Here is a 23,649-nt window from a genome sequence, read left to right on the forward strand (position 1 = left end):
CGAGAGAAGCAACCTGGAATTGAAAGCTTCCTAACAATGAGGACAGTTAACCAGTGCAACAGCTTGCCTTGTGGGTGCTTCATCGCTGGAGGTTTTGAAGAAGAAACGGGACAGTCCCTTGCCTGATATAGTATAGGCCAGGGCCTCCTACTTGAGCAGGGGATTGGACTAGAACAGTGGTCGCCAACCGGTGGGCCGGGGACCACTGATGGTCCGCAAGAAAATTTTGGTGGTCCGCAGAGAAATGTCACCCCCCCAAAGCAATTAATCCAGGCTGTGTGGGAACACAAGGCTGCGCCGCCCACATGGCCCGCGGGAACACAAGGCTTGCGTCACTTGCATTGTGAACAACATGAGGTAGTGAGGGGAGGGGGGAAAGGGCGGAGGGGGAGAACTTGCCCCATGTGCCTCGCCTGGCCACCAGCTGCTGCCTTCTACTTCTGCTTTTGGCTGCACGCAAGGAAAGCAGCAAAAGTCTTTCTTTCTCTCCCCCAAACTCCGCCAGAAATGAGTGTTTGGGACCCTGAGAGGCATCCTGCTCCAAGGGGCTGTGCTGGTGTGACAATCTCACAAAGACTCATTTCTGGCGGAGTTTGGGGGAGAGAGAAAGAAAGACTTCTGCTGCTTCTGCTGTTTTCCTTGCATGAAGCCAAAAGTCTCTTTCCCCCCCGCCCCAAGCTGGTGACGATATCCTGCGATCCCAAATAAAGAATGATTGATTGGTAGGAAAATGGGGTGGGGAATTATCTTGCAGAGTTTTTGGAGGATTTTCCCAGGGTCTCTGGTCTGCAGGATTTAAAATGATGAGTTTGGTGGTCCCTGAGGTCCAAAAGGTTGGCGACCCCTGGACTAGAAGTCCTCCAAGGTCCTTTCTACCACACTTCTGATTGGTTGGTTGGAGAAATGGACTGAAAACCATAGACTCCTAGGGTTGGAAGGCATCTCGGAGGTCTCCTAGACTAACCTCTTGTCCAGGTCAGGCATCCTCCAGTATTTCAGAGAAATGGCTGCCCAACCTTTGCTTGAAAATCTCCCCGGATGGAGATCCCATAAATTCAGGAGACAGATTGGTCCACTGTTTCACAGTCGGGAAATTCCTCCTTATTTTGAGTTTGGATATCCTCCTGCAAAGCTTCCACCGGTTGGTTCTTGTTCTATTCTGGGTCATTCCCAAAAATAAACCCGTCCTTTTTTTCCCTTGGGACAGCGCTTCAAATAGGGGGAGTCAGCCTATTCTCCAAAGCCCCAGAAGGCAAGCCAAAAAGCAATGGGTGGGAACTAATCAAGGAAAGAAGTAACCTGAAATTCAGGATAAATTTCCTAACGGCGGGAACAATTCACCAGCGGAGCAACTTTTCTCCAGTCCAGAACTTGTGGGTGCTGCAACACGAGGCATTTATTCTGAATGATAGAAGATCTCATGTTTTGGGAAGGGGTTGGACTAGAAGAATGATCCTCCCAATTCTGTTAAGGGAAAGAACCATTCAGATGGAGTATGTCTAGTTTAATGAAAAGGACTAGAAATGACAGGATGGCCGTGTTCCAATATCTGAGGGGCTGCCACAAAGGAGAGAGTCAAGCTATTCTCCAAAGCAGGGGTCCCCAACCACTGGGCCCTGGACCAGTACCGGTCTGTGGATCATTTTGTACCGGGCCGCCTATTTTGCTTGGGCGCCGCCATCTTGTTTCGATGGCGCTTGAGAGAGTGCTTCCGGGTGAGCTTGTCATCGGTTGGAAAGCAGCGTTTGGGTGCTGAAGGAATCCTCGCACCTTAGTGTCGTCGAAGAGGGGGGGCGCGGTTTCGAACTAAGAGCCGTCCCGATGGCGGTGGAGTCTCGTGTTACTCAGGAGGAGATTAAGAAAGAGCCCGAAAAGCCCATCGACCACGAGAAGGTACAAAGGAGGAGTTGAAGGTGGCAGGGTGAAGCGGGGGACGGCTGGCTGGCCGGTCGCTCGGCTCACCTTGCCTTGGTCGTGCGTGCTGATGCCGGTACCGGTCCGTGGATCATTTGTACCGGGCTGTGGTACAAAAAAGGTTGGGGACCAACTGCTCCAAAGCACCTGCAAGCATGACAAGAAGCAATGGAAGGAAACTAATCAAGGAGAGATCCAACCTAAAAATTAGGATAAATTTCCTAACGGTGGGAACAATTAACCAGCGGATCAGATTTCCTTTAGAAGTGGTGGTCACTTCATCACTGGAGGCTTTTAAGAAGAGACTGGACGTCCATTTATTCTGAATGGTATAGACTCTCCTGTTTGGGAAGGGGGTTTGACTAGAACAGTGGTCACCAACCAGTGGGCCGGGGACCGTTGGTGGTCCATGAAAAAATGTTGGTGGTCTGCAGAGAAATGTCACCCCCAAAGGATCCCCCAAAGCAATTAATCCAGGCTGCGTGGGAACACAAGGCTTGCGTCGCTTGCATTGCAAACAACACGAGGTAGTGAGGGGAGGGAGGAAAGGCTGGAAGGGGGAGCTTGCCCCACTCACCCCAGGCGCCTCGCCTGGCCACCGGCTGCTTCTTTCCGCTTCTGTTTTTGGCTGCAGGCAAGGAAAGCAGCAAAAGTCTTTTTTTCTCTCTCCCAAACTCCGCCACAAATGAATCTTTGGGACCCTGCAAGGCCTCCTGCTCCAAGGGGCTGTGCCGGTACGACAAGTCTCACAAAGACTCATTTCTGGCAGAGTTTGGGGGAGAGAAAGAAAGACTTCTGCTGCTTTTGCTGCTTTCCTTGCATGAAGCCAAAAGTCTCTCTCTCTCTCCCCCTCCCCCTGAGAACGGAGCTGGAGACGGTATCCTGCAATCCCAAATAAAGAATGATCAATGGGTAGGAAAACGGGGTGGGGAATTTTCCTGCAGACTTTTTTTTGGATTTTCCCAGAGTCTGGTCCGCGGGATTTAAAATGATGAGTTTGGTGGTCCCTGAGGTCCAAAAGGCTGGCAACCCCTGGACTAGATGACCTTTAAGGTCCCTTCCTTCTGTTACAAAAGCATACCATTCTGTCTCCCTTTTGCCTTCTCTAGTGACAGAATTAAATGTTAAGAGATCTAGGGCAGAATGCTTTACTTAGAGCAGTGGCCCCCAACCTTTTTTGTACCACGGCCCGGCATCACAAAATGATCCACGGACCGGTACCGGCATCAGCACGCACGACCAAGGCAAGGCGAGCCGAGTGACCGGCCAGCCAGCCCTCCCCGGCTTCTTCCCGCCACCTTCAACTCCTCCTTTGTACCTTCTCGCGGTCGATGGGCTTTTCGGGCTCTTTCTTAATCTCCTCCTGAGTAACGCGAGACTCCACCGCCATCGGGACGGCTCTTCGTTCAAACCCCCCACTTCGACGACACTAAGGCGGGAGGATTCCTTCAGCACCCAAACGCTGCTTTCCATCCAACCAACGACCGACAAGCTCACCCAGAAGCACTTTCTCAAGCGCCGTCAAAACAAGATGGCGGCGCCCAAGCAAAGTAGGTGGCCCGGTACAAAATGATCCACGGACCGGTACCGGTCCGGGGCCCGGTGGTTGGGGACCACTTACTTAGAGGACACAAAATGTGGTGTGGAAAGGGGAACCCAACTTTTCCTACCCATCCTTTATATATGAGCATAACCTTTCATAAAATATGAATTTCACTTATAAAAATGCAAATAGATAGCTTGCATAAATAAATAATAAAACATAGAAATGGAATAAACGTATTGCATCTACATCAGTAGAAATTATCTAAAATGTAAACGAAATGTATTGGTATAAATCAATTAAAATATGTAAATAATATTTACAGATAATCAAGAGTTGGAAGGGACCGTGTAGGTCATCTAGTCCAACCCACTCCCACCTAAGCAGGAGACCCTACACCAGTTCTGACAAACGGCAGTCCAATCTCTTCTTGAAAGTCTCAAGTGACAAACATAAATCAATATGAATTGTATGAATATAAATACATTTTATTTTATTTTTATAAATAAGTATGTCAACTTAATGCATGGTGAATAAATACGTCCATGCAACCCATCCTTTTCTTGGATGGTCCTGGCGCGGCATTCCGAGGTCCAGCAGCCGCTCCCCCTCGTTAGAGAACCACAGGGCAGGAAGGGACCTTTGGAGGTCGTCTAGTCCAACCCCCCCGTCCAAGGCAAGGAAGCCTCGTTCCATCTTGCACAACTGGTGGTCCAAACGTCTCGCGACCTCCCTGCAACACCCCACCCCCACCCCGCCGCCCGCCCAGCAAACCTGCATCCTTTGCATCTTCTTGCAACTTATTTTTTTAAGGTCGGGCGGGGGGTGGTGGTCCCCTGCGCACGGCAACCTAACCCAGCACTTCCTCCCCGGAGGATTGTTCCAAAAGGCAGCCGGAGATTTTCCGTTTCAGCGGAGGAACCCGAGTCCCAAAGTTTCCGGGCAATTCCCAGGCTGATCTCGGCTGCCGCGGCGACTGTATCAGCGCGCAGCCGCAGGAATGGGAAGCCCGAAAGGAAGGCAGCAGTCGCGCCGGCGTTTCTGTAGTGTAGTGGTTATCACGTTCGCCTCACACGCGAAAGGTCCCCGGTTCGAAACCGGGCAGAAACAGTCCTTGAATTTTTTTTTTTCTTAAATATTTTTTTCTTTCCTTTTCCTTTCTCTTCTTTTCTTCTCTCTTTTTCCTTCCCTTTTTCCTTTTTTCCTTTGCTTTCAGTTTTTTCTTTCCTTTCCTCTTTTCCCTTCTCTCCCTTTTCCCTTTCTTTCCTTTCCCTTCCCTTTCTCCTCCCTTCTTTTTCCTTTCCTTTTCTCTTTTCTCCTCCCTTCTTTTACTTTCATTTTCTCTTTTCCTCCCTTCCCTTCATTTTTCCTTTCCTTTTCTTTTTCTCCTCCCTTCTTTTCCTTTCCCTTTCATTTTTCTCTTTTCTTTTTTCTTCCCTTTTCCCCTTTTTCCTTTTTCTCTTTCCCTTCCTTTTCCTTTTTCTCTTTCCTTCCTTTCCTTTCCTTTCCTTTTTCTCTTCTTTTCCTTTCCTTTTATTTCTCTTCTCTTCTCTTCTTTTCCCTTTGTTCCCTTTCCTTTGTTCCTTTTTCTTTTTTCCTTTCCTTTCTCTTTCCTCTTTTTTCTTTTCTTTGCCCTCCACCATCTCAGTCAATCCCACTGCTGCTTCCCCTGATGAGAAAACAAGAGGCAGAAAACAGACAGCCGAAGACCCAAGAAGAAGAATCCGGTGCTTTCTGGGTGCCTTCCTTTTTATCTACCACTTTCTGAGCCCCAAGGAATTTGAGACGCGCCACTGGCTTCCCCTTCTCTCCATTTGGGTCTGGAAAAACAAAACATCTGGCATTTACTGTTGTCTTCTCTGATGGTGGAAAAACGAAACAAATAAATAAAGGTTTGGATTCTATCAGCTGTGCTTCAGACCCATTTCTAACAATAGAAACAGATTTTAAAGGTTGAAATAATAGCAATATTTCACAAGAAGAGTTCTCCACTCCTCTACTCATTGTAGAATACCTTATGCCACCAGACTTGAAAGTCTAGACCTGCAAAACCCAGAACTACGCCGTCTTCGGTCTGATCTTAGTATGGTATATAAAATCATACATTGCAATGTCCTACCTGTCAATGAAGACTTCAGCTTCAACCATAACAATACAAGAGCATACAATAAATACAAACTCAAGGTAAACTGCACCAAACTTGATTGCAGGAAATAGGACTTCAGCAACAGAGTGGTCAATGTCTGGAATACTCTACCTGTGGTTTCTTCCCCAAACCCCAAAAACTTTAACCTTAGACTGTCTACTATTGACCTCACCCCTTTCCTAAGAGGCCTGTAGGGGGCGTGCATAAGCGCACCAACATGCCTACCGTCCCTGTCCTATTCTTTCTTTTATTTTTCTTATATGTACCCATTTCATGTATTCTTAACTATGTATATACTTATACCTATTATCTTGTAAGCGATTGACAAATAAAAATAAAAATAAATCTCCAGAAGTTCTAAGGCTGGAGGAGACTGTTCGACCTGATTTGATTTGACCGGTTTATAAAATCTGTTTTGTTCCAGTGCATGGTCCTTACCAGTGATGGGATTCATATATATTTTTTAAACTACCGGTTCTGTGCGCATGGTGGACGTGGCAGGGGAAGGATACTGTAAAATCTCCAGTCAAAGGTGGTATTTGCAGGTTCTCTGAACTAAAAATGTCCACTACCGGTTCTCCAGAACTGGGCAGAACCTGCTGAATACCACTCCTGGTCCTTACCTATTCAAACACAAAACTCTGGGGGTCCTGATTGGGCAAAAAGTGAAGGAAATGGTAGACCAGGGGTCTGCAATCTTAAACACCCAAAGAGCCATTTGGACTCGTTTCCCATCAAAAAGAAAACACCAGGAGCCTCAAAACCTGGGTGGGCGTGGCCAACTCAATGTCACTCCCATCCAGTCACATGACTCACACACGCCAATCCAGCTTTTGCGGTTCCCGGTGTTTTCTGTGGGAAATGGGTCTCTCTCTCTCACACACACACATTTTCTCTCCCTTCCTCCCTCTCATTTCTGGTTTTTTGTGTTTACCTCCTCAGGCTTGGTGAGGAGTGACCGGGAGGGGGAGGGGCTTGGCCACCCAGTGGTGGGATCACCCAACAGGGAGCCACAGCAGAGGGCCCAAAGAGCCGCATGTGGCTCCAGAGCTGCGGATTGCTGACACCTGTGGTAGACCAAGCTCAAAAGTCACAGAAAGTAGATCACCTGGATAGTTTGCCTCCAACCTTCAGGGTACCTGAATGACTTGTAAGCAAGCAATTCTGATTAGACGAATGGAGTAGAATAACAAGAGTTGGAAGGGACCTTGGGAGGTCTTCTAGTCCAACCCCCCTGCCTAGGCAGGAAACCCTACACCACTTCAGACAAATGGTTACTCAACATCTTCTTAAAAACTTCCAGTGTTGGAGCATTTCCAACTCCTGGAGGCAAGTTGTTCCACTGATTAATTGTTCTAAGCATCAGGAAATTTCTCCTTAGTTCTATGTTGATTCCCTCCTTGATTAGTTTCCATCTGTTGCTTCTTGTCTTATTTAGCAGCCATCTAAACCTCCTGCTCCAAGAGGCTGCGCCGGCGCAACAAGTCTCACAAAGACTCATTTCTGGCAGAGTTTGGGGGAGAGAAAGAAAGACTTCTGCTGCTTCTGCTGCTTTCCTTGCATGAAGCCAAAAGTCTCTCTCTCCCCCTGAGAACGGAGCTGGAGACGGTATCCTGCGATCCCAAATAAAGAATGATCGATCAGTAGGAAAACGGGGTGGGGGATTTTCCTGCAGATGTTTTGGGGGATTTTCCCAGGGTCTCTGGTTCACGGGATTTAAAATTATGAGTTTGGTGGTCTCTGAGGTCCAAAAGGTTGGCGACCCCTGATCCAGATTATCCCTTTTTAATGTCCTCCACAATTAACGGAAAATCAACTTTTGCTGTGTTAACTTCAGAGATTAGGAGGAGGTCTTGGCTCTTGGCAACACAAAACTACCAGAGCAAGCTCACAATTTTCTGTCTACCCCTCACACCACACCTTTCCCATTGTACAAAAATGCCAAGATAACCCACAAGACCAGGAACGCCAACAAAAGAAGGCAGGGTGAGAAAACGCAGGGAAGACCAGGAAAATTCTGAGGAAAGAGAACGACTGCAGAAAGTGAAGAATTCCTTTATTTATTTAAAGTTCACACAGCCACTCACTTTGTTGTACTATAGGTGACTTGCAGAAAGAAAACCATTTAAAAATCTACTCACAAAAGTTCTGGTGCCTCAAAATAGGCACTTCTCTTGGCACCAACATTTAAATTTATTGGCCATCTGCCTCAGCCCAATCCAATGTTTGGGATATTAGAAAATCAGAGCATCAGAATAGAGCTGGAAGGGACTTTGGAGGGCTTCTAGTCTAGCCCTCTTCTCAAGCAGGGGACCCTATACGAGTGATGGCGGACGTTTTTGTTGTGGTGTGCTGAAAGTGCGTGCGATAGTGCATGCGTGTGTGCCGGCACCCACAATACAATGCACCCCACCCCCTGTGCATGCGCACACAACACCCCCACCTTGTCTCCTTACCTGCACTGCGCATGTGTGTGCCTCCCAGCTGATTTTTAGCCCGTCTGAGGCCATTTTGGCCCTCCTGGAGGCTTGAAGAAGGCCTCTGCAGCCTTGGGAGGCCGAAAAATGGGCCTTCCGGAAATACAGGAAGTGCCTGTTTTCAGCCTCTGGAGGGCCTCTGGAGCCTGGGGGGGAGGCTGTTTTCACCCTCCTGGAGGCTCGAGGGAAGCCTCTGCAGCCTCAGGAGGCTGAAAACAGGCCCTTTTCAGCACTTCCAGAAGGCCCATATTTCGGCCTCCTGAGGCTGCAGAGTCTTCCCTCAAGCCTCCAGGAGGACAAAAACCGCCTCAAACAGGCCGAAAATCAGCTGGGAGGTGCGCGTATGCGCAGTGCAGGTTAAGTTTGGCTGGGGCTCACATGCCCGCCCAAATGGCTCTTGTGTGCCACCTGTGGCACGTGTACCATAGGTTTGCCATCACAGCCCTATACCGTTTCAGACAGGTCTTTTCTTAAAAACACCCTGTGATGAAGCACCCACAACTTGTAGAGGCAAGCAGTTCCACTGGTTAATTGTCCTCCCAGTTACGAAGTTTCTCAATTCCAGGTTGCTTCTCTCCTTGATTAGTTTCCATTCATTGCTTCTTGTCTTGCCTTCTGGTGCTTTGGAAAAATAAGTGGCAACCTTATTTTCTTCTTTGTGGCCACCTCTCAAATACTGGAATATTGCTAACACGTCCCCTCTAGTCTTTCTTATCTCTAGACTAGCCATAACCTCTTCCTGCAACTGTTCTTCAAGTTTGTGTCTCCGGGCCTTTAATCATCTTAGTTACTCTTCTTTGCACTTTTCCCCCCTCCTGCCCACAAAGTCTCAACTTCTGTAATGTGATGAGCAAAATTTGGATGCAATATTCTAGGTGTGGTCTTTCAGCCCAAAAGGTGGTGTTTTTCGGGGGTTAAGGGGGGGGGGGGGGGGATTTATAAAGGATCTTAAGGGCGGCGAAGACCTCGGGTGGTCCCATTACCGTGGTTTCTACAAATATAATAAGAATAAGTGGCAACGGGGGCTCTTATTATTTAAATGGTAAAAAAATTGGATAGGTATATTTGATAAGGTGAATACAATTGAGCCCAAAAAAAGGGCTAGGCTGTCTTTTCAGAAGTTGTTTGTGTTGAGTTAATTCCCCTTGCATCTTAAGAGACTGGGATATATAAACAAGCCAGAGGAAAAAAAAAGTTGATGCTGACTAAGGGAATATGATTGACCTTGGAGAAACAATGGTGGGTAAAGGAATTCGCCTTTATATGGAAATGGGACAAACATAAGTGTGATATAAAGCAATAGTTATCGCCTGTAAGGCACAAGCAAGATTATCGGTTTATGAATGTTTTTTTTTGTGGTAAATCATAAAACCGGTGGGTGTTTTTTTTAAAACAAAAGTACTTCCTAATGGCAAGCCCACCCACCATTCCCCCCCATTTCACATGTTTTAATATAGGCCTTAATTTGGGGGGAGGGGCTTAATTTTATTTCATGCCTATAAAACATGCTGGGACTTCCTATTGGGGGAGGCCGTATTGTTGGAGAAACAGGGTAGTACTTTGTGTGATTTCGATTCTATGCTTTTAGATAAACCGAAGATTATATTAGATTTTTTGCGGGCTGCTGCCGCCCACTGTTAGCTCAAGCGATCACCCACTAGGACTCCAAAGTCCCTCCCTTTGGGGTATTTACAAAGTTTGGGGCATGCGGGAGAGAAGTTGGAACTGATGCATGACCTAATATTTTTTACAGAAGTACCTCCCACTGGTTTAATAAGGACCTTTGTGCAAAATGGAGATACAATAAGATAAAGAGAGTTCCATGTAGCTGGTTTTGGATCAGCGCTGATCCCAGAAATCTTGCCGTTACTTTGCAGAGCGGAATTGCCACACGGTACTGTACTTCTTTCCAGACCATCAAAATGAGTCCCTGTGTCAACTCGTAAAATATTTCTCTGTAGAGTTGCCAACAGAAAGGGTTAGGGTTAGGGTTAGACTAGTTAGGTTTTCAAAGATAGTAACTAGGTGACTGAAGTTTCTGCCGTGCAAAATTCTAATTGGAGAGCATGATTGATGACTCTGGGCTAGGGATGTGTCTCATTGGAGAATACGAATTATGATACACCCAGGGGGTGAGGGAAAACCAGGGTCAAGGGTGACAATGTATTATATATCTCAAGAGTCGGCTCCACTCAGGTAGTGCTGGCATGTTAAGTCCCAATAAATACTTTCGAGGTTTTGGAAGTTTGGCTCGACGCTCATGATTTAAATGGGGGTTAACGGCCAGAATCCGACACTATAGTGAGCTTAGACAGGAAATTCAGAGATAAAATAGCACCAACAGTCCACAGTATATTTGTATGCAGGTAGTCCTCGACTTACAAAAGCTCATTTGGTGACCATTCAAAGTTACAACGGCACTGAAAAAAGCGACCGATGACCATTTTTCACACTTCCAACTTTTGTAGCATCCCCATGATCACGTGATATCTGGCAAATTCAGACGTTTGGCACAATTGGTTCATACTTATGACGGTCGCAGTGTCCTGGGGTCACGGGATCCCCTTTTACGACCTTCTGACAAGCAAAGTCAATGAGGGAAGCCAGATTCGCTTAAGAGCGGGGTTCCTAACTTGTCAACTGCAGTGATTCACTTAACAACAGTGGCAAGAAAGGTCATAAAATGGGGCAAAACTTACTTAACAAACATCTCACTATAAATCTGGGGCCCAATTGTGGTCGTAAGTCAAGGATTACCTGTCTTCTTATAGACAAAGTACAAGTTTGGTTTGGCTATCGATTTTTGACCGCCTTCTGGATTACCCAGAGGCTTAGATCCATAATTTAACACAATTTTTATTTCAGTTTAATATGCGCTTTAATATGCGCTCTGGAAAATGATAACACACACACAACATACAACTATGCACGTGCAAAGGAGCATATGGACGCACACCCCAAACACAAAGTTAAGAAGCATGCCCAAAAGATGATCATACACAGTGTGATGACCCGGGGCGTGGCACAAAGGCAACAGTCACATAAATAAGAAAAGTCCCTTTAATACCTCCAACTTTGCCCTCAATGTCCAGTTACCTTCGGCTGGAGAAAAACTCTCCCAAGAACAGCCTTTAAGTGGAGGAAATTCAGTCTGAAAACAAGGTACATACAAAGTACAACTAAAAATCCAAACAAACCACACTGCAGTAACTAACTTGACAGGGTAGGAGAAGGAATTGCAGACTTGAAAGCCCGGCAAAACTCACACAGTTGGGAAGACTCCAGGAACCCAGATAAGCCTCGACAATACCAGATAATTCACAATTTGCTCCCAACAACTTGCTGTGTGCACCTTCCTCTTTTATACACTCTGTTCCCATCTGCAGCTAATGAAGGGAATCAGGGCCTTTTCCTTCCCTGTAAGCCACACAACTCACGTTGCTCCCTTCTCCGTTCCTCCCTGTGTGCCCTAGGATGAAGAGGGGGTGGGCCTGCGTCTTCCTCTGAATTCCCTCTCCCTTGCTCTACCTCTTCCCTGCCCTTCCCCAGTTTCTTCCACAGCCAACGGAGTCACACTCCCGCTCCCTGTCAGCTGCTCGGCCTCCCCCTCCAAATCAGATTCCGACAGGGTCATGACACAATCTTTATTTTAGTTTAATATGCAGTTTAATTTGCACTCTGGAAAATGCTAACACACACACACACACACAACTAGGCACGTGCAGAGAAGCATATGCACACACGCCTCACACGTTAAGAAGCATGCACAAAAGATGACAACCCCCCTGAAGCATGTAGATAATAGACCGACAAAAGCTTAGGCACACTACACAAATAGGCCCACCGAGAAAAAAGCGACACCAAAATAATTAAGACATTGTCCAGTCTCTTGAAAAGCTGCCCTAAGTCAGAATGCACCGCACTGAAGGTAATCCTCGACTTACAACCAAGGGTGGGTTGCTGGGGAGTTCGCAGGGGTTCAGGAGAGCCCCTAGGTAAGATTCTGTGCAGTTTGGAGAACCCCCAAATCCCACTCCTGGCTGGCTCCGCCCATCCCACCCCTCCCCTTCCATGAGTCCCCATGTGGCCAGTTTTGGATGCAGGTAACTTTAGGGCGTGCGTGGAGGCTCGGGGAGGGAGAAAAATGGGCCTCCCGGAAGTTCGGGATGGCCAGAAATGGGCCCGTTTCCGGCTTCCAGGGAGCCTCGGGAGTCTGGGGAGTCTGTTTTCGCCCTCCTGGAGACTCAAGGAAAGCCTCCGGAGCCCGGGAGGGCAAAACCACCACCCTCCCCACCATAGTGCAGGAGGCCAACTAGGCCACACTTACCATGGCCACGCCCACCCAGCAACCAGGCAGAGAACCCGTTGCTAAATTTTTTTTTGCTTATAACCGTTCGTTTAATGACCATTAGAAGTTACAATGGCACTGAAAAAAAGTGACTTACGACCGTTTTCCACACATACAACCTTTGCCGCATCCCCATAGTCAGGTCATCGAAATTTGGATGCTCGGCACCTGATTCATCCTATTTATGTGCGGGGGTCACGTGATCAACTTTTGTGACCTTCCCACCGGCAACGTCAACGGGGAAGCCAGATTCTGTGTTACTAACGTAGTGACTGCAGTGACTCACTCAACAACTGTGGCCAGAAAGGTTGTAAAATGAGGCAAAACTCAATGGAACAACTCTCTTGCTTAGTAACCAAAATGTTGGGCTCAACTGTGGTACCCTCTAGAACGGAGGCCCTCCAACCTTGGTAACTATAAGACTTGTGGACTTCAACTCCCGGAATCCCAAAGTTGGCTGAGGAATTCTAGGAGTTGAAGTCCACAAGTCTTATAGTTACCAAGGTTGGAGACCCCTCCCGTAGGAACACTTCGGTTATTGCAACTTCTTCTCTTTTAAAGGGCTCTTTTGTTCCGATCGTCCTACCGAACCTTCTGAATGAACTGCAAATCAGTCGTCCCCAATCTTGGCACCTTCTAAAGGTGAGCGTTTTCTGGGCCCATCATGCTCAGCCATGGTTGAGCCGTCAGGAGGGTTAGGGTTAGGGTTGAAACCATCATCCACCGTCAAGTACAGAGTTAGAACCGTGGTTTGTGAACGGAGGTTTCCTGAACGGAGCTCAGAAACACGGAATATGTAAGCATATTGGTGAAGAGAAATTCAAGAAACAAGATCGGAAATAAAAAACCAAACTGTGGGACCTGAAGCAGTTATGCTGATCAGTGTTTTTCCTTCATTTTATTGTCTCTCTGTGCTCGGTTCTCTAGTCTACACCCTCCCACTAGCATCTTCAATAATCACCAAATATGCTTAGTTCCCATTCAGCTATTTCGGGAGGGTGAGGATTGTCCAATGATCTCCTCTCCAAGGAGATTCCTCTACTTCTTCAGTTATCTTCTCCCAAGATTAACCTCTTCCTCCTTCCACCTAGGTGGTGCTACCTTTATCTGCACCTTCAGATACTCCGAGCTTGAACGTCTATGGATTGATCATCCAAGTCACGGTGGTTTCAAAAGTACAACCTTCCGAGCGCTAGCGACCAGATGACTGCGAAGAATAGAAATCCTTCCGTTCTCTGCCATTCAGTCAGAACTGAAAAAGGTTCTTGGATGCGAAGTGAAATGTTTTCAAGGGGGAACCATCCCAAGAAAGTCCAGTTGTCTTTTGAAAAACACCTCTTGGAGGTGTCTGAGCATAAATGCTGGACATAGGAGGCTTTTGAGGTGGCTCCTTCGAGTTCTCCAAAGCTTAATCATTAACCACTGTGATGAAGAATATTATGAAGGGTCACCTCGGACCTGACAAAATATCTGTCTAGTTCAGTTCTCTGGTCAGTGCAGAAAAGTTGTTTTCTGCATTCCGAGAGCCGTGGTGGCACAGTGGTTGGAATGCAGTACTGCAGGCTACTTCCACTGACTGCCAGCTGCCAGCAACTCAGCAGTTCGATCCCCAAATTTTTTCAATGTCCTTCACGTCAACTCCTACGCCTGTTTTAGAGCTGCCATAAACAAAGGAAGGGGGGGTGGGAAGGAAATCTGAAGGAGTAGGGTAGGGTGGAAGTTTAAAACCAGAAGTACATTCCACCATTATCTTAAAAAGATTGTAAATAAGCTACCGAATCGTCTGCCTGCAAATTTCTTAATTGGAGAACGTAATTGATGACACCCAGCCCATGAACAAACGTCATTGGAGAATCTGATTTATGATACACCCAAGGGGGAGGGGGGAAACAGGGTCACGGGTGACTGTAAATTACGTATGCCAGAGTTGGCTTCATTTAGGTTAATGCCAGCATGTTGCTCCTAATAAATCTTTTGAGTTTTTTTTGAAGCTTGGCTCGAGGCTCATGATGTCATAAGGGCTATCGCCGGAACCCTAACACTTCAATTCATGAACAAATTTTGCGCATTCCATTTGATGAGCCCTTGTTTCACAGTGGTTAGAATTGCAGTATTGCAGGCTAATTCTGCCAAGTGTCAGGAGTTCGATTCTGACCGGCTCAAGGTTGACTCGGCCTTCCATCCTTCTGAAGTCGATAAAACGAGGACCCAGATTGTTGACAGCAATAGGCCGACTCTGTAAACCGCTTAGAGAGGGCTGTAAAGTATTGTGCAGCAGTATATATATCTAAGTGCCACTGCTCTCCTGGATCTCTTTATGGCTGTATTCTGACTTCTGCACGAGTTTTCACACATGCGCCAGACGCAAAGCCTAAAACGTATCTATTTTTTCCCTTCTTTATGGATGCCCTGATGCCTAATAAGGGTGGATTTGTGGCTAAACCCCTTTCCACACTGGCAGCATAGGTAAGGTTTCTCTTCCGTGTGATTCCTCTGGTGTCTAACAAGATGGTGACTGTAAACAAAGCCTTTCCCACATTCTGAGCACGTAAAGGGTTTCTCTCCGGTGTGGATTCTCTCGTGGGTCTTCAGCTGCGACGGCCTGTTGAAGCTTTTCCCACACTCTGAACATTTGTACGGTTCCTCGCCCTTGTGGGTCCTCTCGTGATTATGAAGACTTGACGTCTGGTTGAAGCTCTTCTCACACTCTGAACATTTGTATGGTTTCTCTCTGGTGTGGATTCTCACGTGGACCACCAGGTTTGATTTGAGGCAGAAGCTTTTCCCGCAATCGGAGCATTTAAACGGTTTCTCTCCAGTGTGGATTCTTTCGTGTCTCCCAAGGCTTGCTTTCTCACCGAAACCTTTCCCGCAGTCCGAGCATTTATAGGGTTTCTCCTCCATTGGCATTTTCCCTTCTGGAAGGTGAGTCTGGTGATGCTTCATAAAGTACGACATTTGCCGGAAGCGTTTGCCACAGTCTGGACATTTATACGGCTTCTCTCCGGTGTGAGTCCTCTCGTGTTCCTTCAGGTTTCCGGCCTGGCTGAACCCTTTCCCACAGTCACAGCATCTGTACGGTTTCTCCCCCGTGTGCGTCCTTTGATGGGCAATAAGGTTAGAACTGGTGCTGAAGGATTTCTCACAGCCTGAACATTTATACGGCTTCTCGCCCGTGTGAAACCTGTAATGGATAGCCAGCTCAGAGTTCTTTCGGAAACTCCTCCCGCAATCCAAGCAAGTGTACGGTCTCTCGCCTGTGTGGGTTTTCTCGTGTTCTTTCAGGGACCCAGAACGGCTGAATCTTTTCCCACAATCCGGGCATTTGTATGGTTTCTCTCCCGTGTGAGTTCTGACGTGCAAAACTAGGCTTCCTTTGTGGCTGAAGTTTTTCCCGCAATCGGGGCACCCGAATGGTTTTTCCCCCGTGTGGATTCTCGCGTGGGCAATCAGGTTGCCCTTTTGGTCAAAGCTCTTGCCGCAATCCAAACACTTGTACGGTTTCTCCCCCGTGTGGATCCGGTGGTGTCTAATCAATTTAAAGTGGGCGTTGAAGGACTTCTTACAGTACAAGCACTGGTACACGGCCGGCTCGTCTTGAACTGAGCCGCGGAGCGGACTCTTGTCCTGTTTGCGTTTGCGGAGTCCCTCCTGGCTGGGGATTTCATTTCCCCAGGAGGAAATGCGGTTCGCTGCAATCTTTCTTTCCAGAGAGTTCCCGCCATGTCTCCACAGTTCTTGGGCACCTTTCCCGGGTTCTCTGCGCACAACATTCTCTTCGGCTGCTCCTTTGTGCGCTTCCTCTTCCTCAGATTTCCACTGACGGTCCTCATTTTTTACCTCAGACACATAACTTTTGCCTGAAAGAATAAGCAGAGATTTAAAAAACCATTAAAAAAAAATACAGGTGGTCCTCAACTTACAATAGCAATTGGGACTGGAATGACTTATTATCTTTTTTCACTCTTACGACCACTGCAGCATCCCCATGGTCACGTGATCAAAACTCAGGCCCTTGGCACCTGGCAGGTATTTATGACTGTTGTCCTGTCCTGGGACTGTGTGATCGCCATTTGTTACCTTCCCAGCTGGCTTCCGACAAGCAAAGTCAATGGTTAACGATGGTGTGATTCACTTAACAATGATGCCTTGCTTAGCAATTGTGGTTTTATGTCGAGGTCTACCTGCACCCCATACCTACGTTGACGTAAGATGTCTTAGCATTACGAAGAACCACACAATGGATGTGGTTGCTCAGCCAGCTGCAAATGCCTCTGGCAGTTAGATTCACTATCCCAAATGGTTCCATTTTGTCAAGGAAATGGCTATGGTCAACTTCATCAAATGCGTTACGGATATCTCAGTATACCCTATCTGCAATATTCCTTCCTTCTTTCCTTCCCTTTCTTCCTTCCCTTTCTTTCTTTCTTTCTTTCTTTCTTTCTTTCTTTCTTTCTTTCTTTCTTTCTTTCTTTCTTTCTTTTTTCTTCCTTTCCTTTCCTTTCCTTTCTTTCCTTCCTTCCTTCCTTCCTTCCTTCCTTCCTTCCTTCCTTCTTTCCTTCCCTTTCTTTCTTTCTTTCTTTCTTTCTTTCTTTCTTTTTCTTTCCTTCCTTCCTTCCTTCCTTCCTTCCTTCCTTCCTTCCTTCCCTTTCTTTCTTTCTTTCTTTCTTTCTTTCTTTCTTTTTTCTTCCTTTCCTTTCCTTTCCTTTCCTTCCTTCCTTCCTTTCCTTTCCTTCCTTCCTTCCTTCCTTCCTTTCTTCCTTCCCTTTCTTTCTTTCTTTCTTTCTTTCTTTCTTTCTTTTTCTTCCTTTCCTTTCCTTTCCTTTCCTTTCCTTCCTTCCTTCCTTCCTTCCTTCCTTTCCTTCCTTCCTTCCTTCCTTCCTTCCTTCTTCCTTCCTTTCTTTCTTTCTTTCTTTCTTTCTTTCTTTCTTTCTTTTTCTTTCTTTCCTTCCTTCCTTCCCTTCCTTCCTTCCTTCCTTCCTTCCTTCCTTCCTTCCTTCCTTCCTTCCTTCCTTCCTTCTTTCCTTCCCTTTCTTCCTTCCCTTTCTTTCTTTCTTTCTTTCTTTCTTTCTTTCTTTCTTTCTTTTTCTTCCTTTCCTTTCCTTTCCTTTCCTTTCCTTTCCTTTCCTTTCCTTTCCTTCCTTCCTTCCTTTCCTTCCTTCCTTCCTTCCTTCCTTCCTTCCTTCCTTTCTTCCTTCCCTTTCTTTCTTTCTTTCTTTCTTTCTTTTTCTTTCTTCCTTTCCTTTCCTTTCCTTTCCTTTCCTTTCCTTCCTTCCTTCCTTTCCTTCCTTCCTTCCTTCCTTCCTTCCTTCCTTCCTTTCCTTCTTTCCTTCCTTCCTTCCTTCTTTCCTTCCTTTCTTCCTTCCCTTTCTTTCTTTCTTTCTTTCTTTCTTTCTTTCTTTCTTTCTTTTTTTTCTTTCTTTCCTTCCTTCCTTCCTTCCTTCCTTCCTTCCTTTCCTTCCTTCCTTCCTTCCCTTTCTTCCTTCCTTTCTTTCTTTCTTTCTTTCTTTCTTTCTTTCTTTCTTTCTTTCTTTCTTTCTTTCTTTCTTTCTTTCTTCCTTTCCTTTCCTTTCCTTTCCTTCCTTCCTTCCTTTCCTTTCCTTCCTTCCTTCCTTCCTTCCTTCCTTCCTTCCTTCCTTCCTTCCCTTTCTTCCTTCCCTTTCTTTCTTTCTTTCTTTCTTTCTTTCTTTCTTTTTTCTTCCTTTCCTTTCCTTTCCTTTCCTTTCCTTTCCTTTCCTTCCTTCCTTCCTTCCTTCCTTCCTTCCTTCCTTCCTTCTTTCCTTCCCTTTCTTCCTTCTCTTTCTTTCTTTCTTTCTTTCTTTCTTTCTTTCTTTCTTTCTTTCTTTTTCTTTCTTTCCTTCCTTCCTTCCTTCCTTCCTTCCTTCCTTCCTTCCTTCCTTCCCTTTCTTCCTTCCCTTCCTTCCTTTCTTTCTTTCTTTCTTTCTTTCTTTCTTTCTTTCTTTCTTTCTTTCTTTCTTTCTTTCTTTCTTTCTTTTTCTTCCTTTCCTTTCCTTTCCTTTCCTTTCCTTTCCTTCCTTCCTTCCTTCCTTCCTTCCTTCCTTCCTTCCTTCCTTCCTTCCTTCCTTCCTTCCTTCCTTCCTTCCTTCCTTCCTTCCTTCATAATAGAGCTGGAAGGAACCTTGAAGATCTTCTAATCCAACTCCCTATTCAACCAGGAGACCCTATACCACCCTATACCACTTTTTGGGCTCCTGTGCCAAAAATTGTGCGCACGCCTGAATGCCAGCACCCAGAAGGCGATGCGCACCCCACGCCCCTACGCATGCGTGTGCAATTCCCACCCACCCCCACTGCCCCCTTATCTGCGGTGCGCCTCACAGCTGATTTTCAGCCAGTTTGGCGGCCTTTTGGCCTCCCAGAGGCTTTCAGAAGGCTTCTGCAGCCATTTCGTCACTTCCGGTATTTCTGGAAAAACAGGAAGTGATGAAATGGGCCTAGTTTTCAGTCTGAAAAGCCTGCAGAAGCCTCCCTAAAGCCTCCGGGAGGCCGAAAAAGGCCTCAAACCAGCCAAAATCAGCTGTGAGGCGTGAGCATGCGCAGTGAGGTAAGTTTGCCTGCAGCTTGCATGCTGGCACAAATGACTCTGTGTGCTACCTGTGGCATGTATGCCATAGGTTCACCATCATGGCCCTATACCATTTCAGACATGTGGCTGTCCAGTGTCTTCTTAAAAATCTCCAGTGAGGAAGCACCGAGATTCCCAGAATTTCTGGAGGCAAGCTGTTCGACTGGTTCATTGTCCTCACTGTCAGGAAATTCCTCCTTAGTTCTAAGTTGCTTCTCTCCTTGATTAGTTTCCATCCATTGTTTTTTGTCCTGCCCTCTGGTGCTTGGGAGAATAGCTTGACTCCCTCTTCTTTGGGGCAGCCCCTGAGCTATTCGAAAACTGCTATCATGTCTCCCCTGGTCCTTCTCTTCACTAGACTGGCCATGCCCAGTTCCTGCAACCGTTGTTCATATGTTTTAGTTTCCAGGCCTTTAATCATCCTAGTTGCACTTCTCTGCATTTCCGTGGTCTATTCATCTAATCCGTTTGCTGCATGATGATGTCGTGGTTGTTATTTTTATTACTATTCAACGAAACCTTTCTAAAAATATAAGGCCACCCAGAGTCATGTATTTGAAATGGATGGCCGCATAAATTGAACGAATAAACAGAAAGACAGAAAATGTAAAAACCACTGCTTGCTTCTCTAACTTAAGATCCACTATGGAATTTTCCTCACCTTCATTATCTTGTGTCTGGTCAAAAGGGACGGCTTCCTCTTCCTTTTTAATGCCATCTGGGTCAAAAAGAAGGGTGCTGGCCTGCAACTTCTGCAGATCTTCCTTTTGACTCATCCTGGACATCGGGACATCTTCATGAAAAATTCTTTGGGAAGAGGTCACCAGTTTTTTATCCAGCCTGTTCTCATCTTCTTTGGGAAGACTGTATTCCCACGCATGGCTTCCTAATCAACGAGAGGCAAAATTTCTAATCAACGAGAGGCATAATGAGAGAAGTATCACCTCAAGCTTTGCCCCTCACCAAAAGGAGGTTGATAAAAGCAGGAATAACGGTACTGTTGGAATAATGGGAGTTATAATCACAACAAACTGCAAGAGGGATGGTTAGCTGAAATTGGTGGAGGCACAGCCTTATTTCATCCACCATATTGTCTGGGAATTCTGGGAGTTGGGGTTCTTTCTCCAAATATCTGAAGAAAGCAGGTTAAGAGAAGCTATATAAGACTCTTTCAAATGGGTCCCCATTCTCTCTCCCTCTCTTGGGTTCAATGTTTCTGAAATGAGCAATCACGGCTTAAATATCGAGCAATATCAACATCCTGTCTTTCATTTTGTTTTTCACATTTTTTGAACCGCCCATCTCCCTCAAAACTCTTCTCTTCCAAGGTTATTGAATTTTTGAAGACAAGGGCCTAGATTCACGCTCCAAGAGACAGGATAGTTTAATGGAGATATAGGACCAGTGTGGCGCAGTGGTTGAGGCCAGAAAACCAGGAGATGGTGAATTCTAGTCCCACCTCAGGCACGCCAGTCGTTCTTTCTCAGCTTAATCCACCTCGCAGGCTGTGGTGTGAAAACAAGGAAGCAGAAAGATCAGGTATGTTTGCTACTGAAAACATACACATAAAATAAATTATTTTAAAAGGGAGGGATAAATATGACAATGAGTGGAATGAATCAGTAATGATTGGATTCACAATATGTCAAGACATGGACTGTAATGAAATAACAGATAACAGATAATCAGAGTCGGAAGGGACCTTGTAGGTCATCTAGTCCAACCCCCTGCCCAAGCGGGAGACCCTACACCATTTCTGACAAATGGCAGTCCAATCTCTTCCTGAAAGTCTCAAGTGAAGGCGCTCCCACAAATTCTGAGGGCAACTTCTCTTCCATAGGTTGATTGTTCTGTCAGAAAGTTTCTCCTTGTTTCCAGGTTAAATCTCTCCTTGTTCAGTTTCCATCCATTATTCCTTGTCTGGCCTACAGTTGCCTTGGAAAATAGCTTGATCCCCTTCCTCTCCGTGGCAGCCCCTCAAATATTGGAAGACCGCTATCATGTCTCCCCTGGTCCTTCTCTTCCCTAGACTAGCCAAACCCAGTTCCTGTAACCGTTCGTTGTATGTTTTAGTCTCCAGTCCCCTAATCATCCTGGTTTCTCTTCTCTGTACTTTTTCTAGAGTCTCAACATCTTTTTTATAGTTTTATTTATTATGATATGTGGGAATGGCCCTGGGAGAACAGGAGAAATACCCAGTGCCCTGGCAATGTTCTCCAAAAAGGCAGCTCAGGCTCCAGATGAGGGAACACAGGGCAATGATTTGTTTTACGGAGAGTAAAAACTGAAGAGAGAAATACTTTCTTTCTTGCAAGAATCTGTTAATTTAGCTTCACAATACAGGTAGTCCTCAACTTAGAATCACAACGGAGTCCAACATTTCTGAGACATTTGTTAAGTGAGTTTTGCCCGATTTTACGACCTTTTCTTGCCATAGTTGTTAAGTGAATCATGGCACTTGTGAAGTTAGCAACACAGTTGTTTAGTGAATCTGACTTTGCTTGTCAGAAGGTCGCTATGATACTGCAACCGTCATAAATATGAATTAGTTGCCAAGCATTTGAATTTTGATCACATGACTATGGGGATGCTGCACTGTCATGTGTGCAAAATGGTCATAATCACTTTTTTCACTGCCATTGTAAATTTGGTCACGAAAAGAACTGTTGTAAGTCGAGGACTACCTGTAAAGTAGTATTAGGTCATCTGGGTGTGCTTCTTATCTGGACTCCCTCACAAGGCTGATGTAGACCCAACCACAAACACAGAGTAAGTTACAGCAAAACATACCAAGGATATTATGGTGAGCTATGAAAAGTTGATGGAATTGGGTATGTCTAGTTTAATGAAAAGAAGGACTAGGGAGTGACATGACATCAGTGATCCAGTATCTCAGGGGCTGCCACAAAGAAGAGGGAGTCAAGCTATTCTCCAACGCACCCGAAGGCAGGACAAGAAGCCATGGGTGAAAACTAATCAAGGAGAGAAGCAACCTAGAACTAAGGATAAATTTCCTGACTGTTAGAAGAATTAATCAGAGGGACAACTTGCCTCCAGAAGCTGGAAATGCTCCAACACTGGAAGTTTTTAAGCAGAGACTGGACAATCATTTGTCTGAAATGGTGTAGGGTTTCCTGCCTGGGCAGGGGGTTGGACTAGAAGACCTCCAAGGTCCCTTCCAATCTTCTATTCTATTGCTACTCTATTCGCACTTCTCCTACCTCTACTCTATTACTCTATTCTATTCTACCCTAATACTCTATCCTACCCTACTCTTCTATTCTACCCTAATACTCTATCCTACCCTAATACTCTATCCTACCCTAATACTCTACTCTTCTATTCTACCCTAATATTCTATCCTACCCTAATACTCTTCTCTTCTACTCTACCCTAATACTCTATTCTACCCTAATACTCAACTCAACCCTAATATTCTATCCTACCCTAATACTCTTCTCTTCAACTCAACCCTAATACTCTATCCTGCCCTAATACTCTTCAACTCACCCCTAATATACTATCCTACCCTAATACTCTTCTACTCTACCCTAATACTCTACACTCCTCTACTCTACTCTACCCTAATTCTAATTCTATTTTTTTCTTATTCTATTGTGAACCCAGCTACTCTCAGCTGTCCCAAGTTCCTTACCCTTTTGGGAAAAAGCTGCTTTCATAGTTTAGAGGGGGAAGATCGTGGGGATGTTCAAACCAACATCTCCAGGATGCTTCCGAACCAGGCGAACCGTTCCCATGATCCTCTTTGCCCGGGTCACCTTCAGCCAAGGGTTTGAGCATCCCTGTTCCCCAGAGTGTCAGGCACACATCCTTCCCTGCGCTTCCCAGCTGCAATTCCTTCAGCCAGATCGTGTGAAGCCTCCAAACCCAGGGGGACTACAACTCCCATCACCTCCCTTGGCCAATCTTAGGCTCTGTCTCACTCTTTCTGACCCACGCACGCCTCCCCACACCACCCCCGGCTTGGCCTTCCCAGCCGCTTCTCCCCTCCGCCTTCTCTCTCTCTCGCTCTCGCTCTCTTTCCCTCCCGCGGGCTCCACCTTTCCCTTTGTGCAAAGGCGAAGGAGGCTCCGCTCACCTTCCTCCCCGACAGGCAGCTTGGCCACGCCCCCCCGGGAAAAGCCGGAAGAGGCAGAAGCCGCCACCTTCTTTCGATTCCGCCGGTTCCGCTCAAATGCTGATGCCCCTCTAGGAAACGACGCTCTGTGACTTTAACCCTTAAGGGTGACTATATGTTAGAAAAAAGTCCCCAGCAAACAAACTAAATTGTGTGTACACACACACACCACACACATATACAAACATATGTACACACACATATATACACATACATGTATACATACACACACATGTATACATATATATGCATACACATGTATATATGTATGCATGTGTATGTGTGTGTGTGTGTGTGTGTGTGTGTGTGTGTGTGTTTTCTTAAGTTTTCGCGGGTACTTACATGTATGTTATTCAGCTTTGTTCGGTATTTTCCCACATCATTGTAGTTGTGCTTTTAAAGTTGTAGCGTTTGGCAGAATCTCATCTGCCATCATCAGGCTTCTGTATTGTGTTCATCACAATACATTATATTATTTTATTATATTATTAATACAA

General features: G+C 46.0%; 1 protein-coding gene and 1 non-coding gene across 7 annotated transcripts in view; one reads left to right on the forward strand and one right to left on the reverse strand.

Moving 5' to 3' along the window:
* The window catches only part of LOC113450224 (uncharacterized), a 160,044-nt gene extending 136,884 nt beyond the window's left edge, over positions 1–23,160 (reverse strand). Inside the window, exons 1-4 of one of the 6 annotated variants that reach the window (XM_087928216.1) lie at positions 23,114–23,160; positions 20,474–20,519; positions 19,676–19,900; positions 13,296–16,288 (exon numbers count right to left, since the gene is read on the reverse strand). In XM_087928216.1, the coding sequence (XP_087784342.1) occupies positions 14,811–16,288; positions 19,676–19,799 (1,602 nt within the window). In that variant the 5' untranslated portion in view covers positions 19,800–19,900; positions 20,474–20,519; positions 23,114–23,160 and the 3' untranslated portion in view covers positions 13,296–14,810. Of the gene's footprint in view, positions 1–13,295; positions 16,289–19,675; positions 20,520–22,669 lie in introns of those variants that run through there. The other 5 variants (XM_087928218.1, XR_015742451.1, XR_015742450.1 and 2 more) reach the window with 5 other exon arrangements.
* TRNAV-CAC (transfer RNA valine (anticodon CAC)) lies at positions 4,495–4,567 on the forward strand. The gene has a single exon. It is a non-coding gene; the product is annotated as a tRNA-Val (tRNA).
* Positions 23,161–23,649: the final 489 nt, after the last annotated feature.

This window comes from Pseudonaja textilis, chromosome 2, assembly GCF_049901715.1.
Source record: "Pseudonaja textilis isolate UNSWEBS1 chromosome 2, rPseTex1.2, whole genome shotgun sequence".
NCBI lineage: Eukaryota > Metazoa > Chordata > Lepidosauria > Squamata > Elapidae > Pseudonaja > Pseudonaja textilis.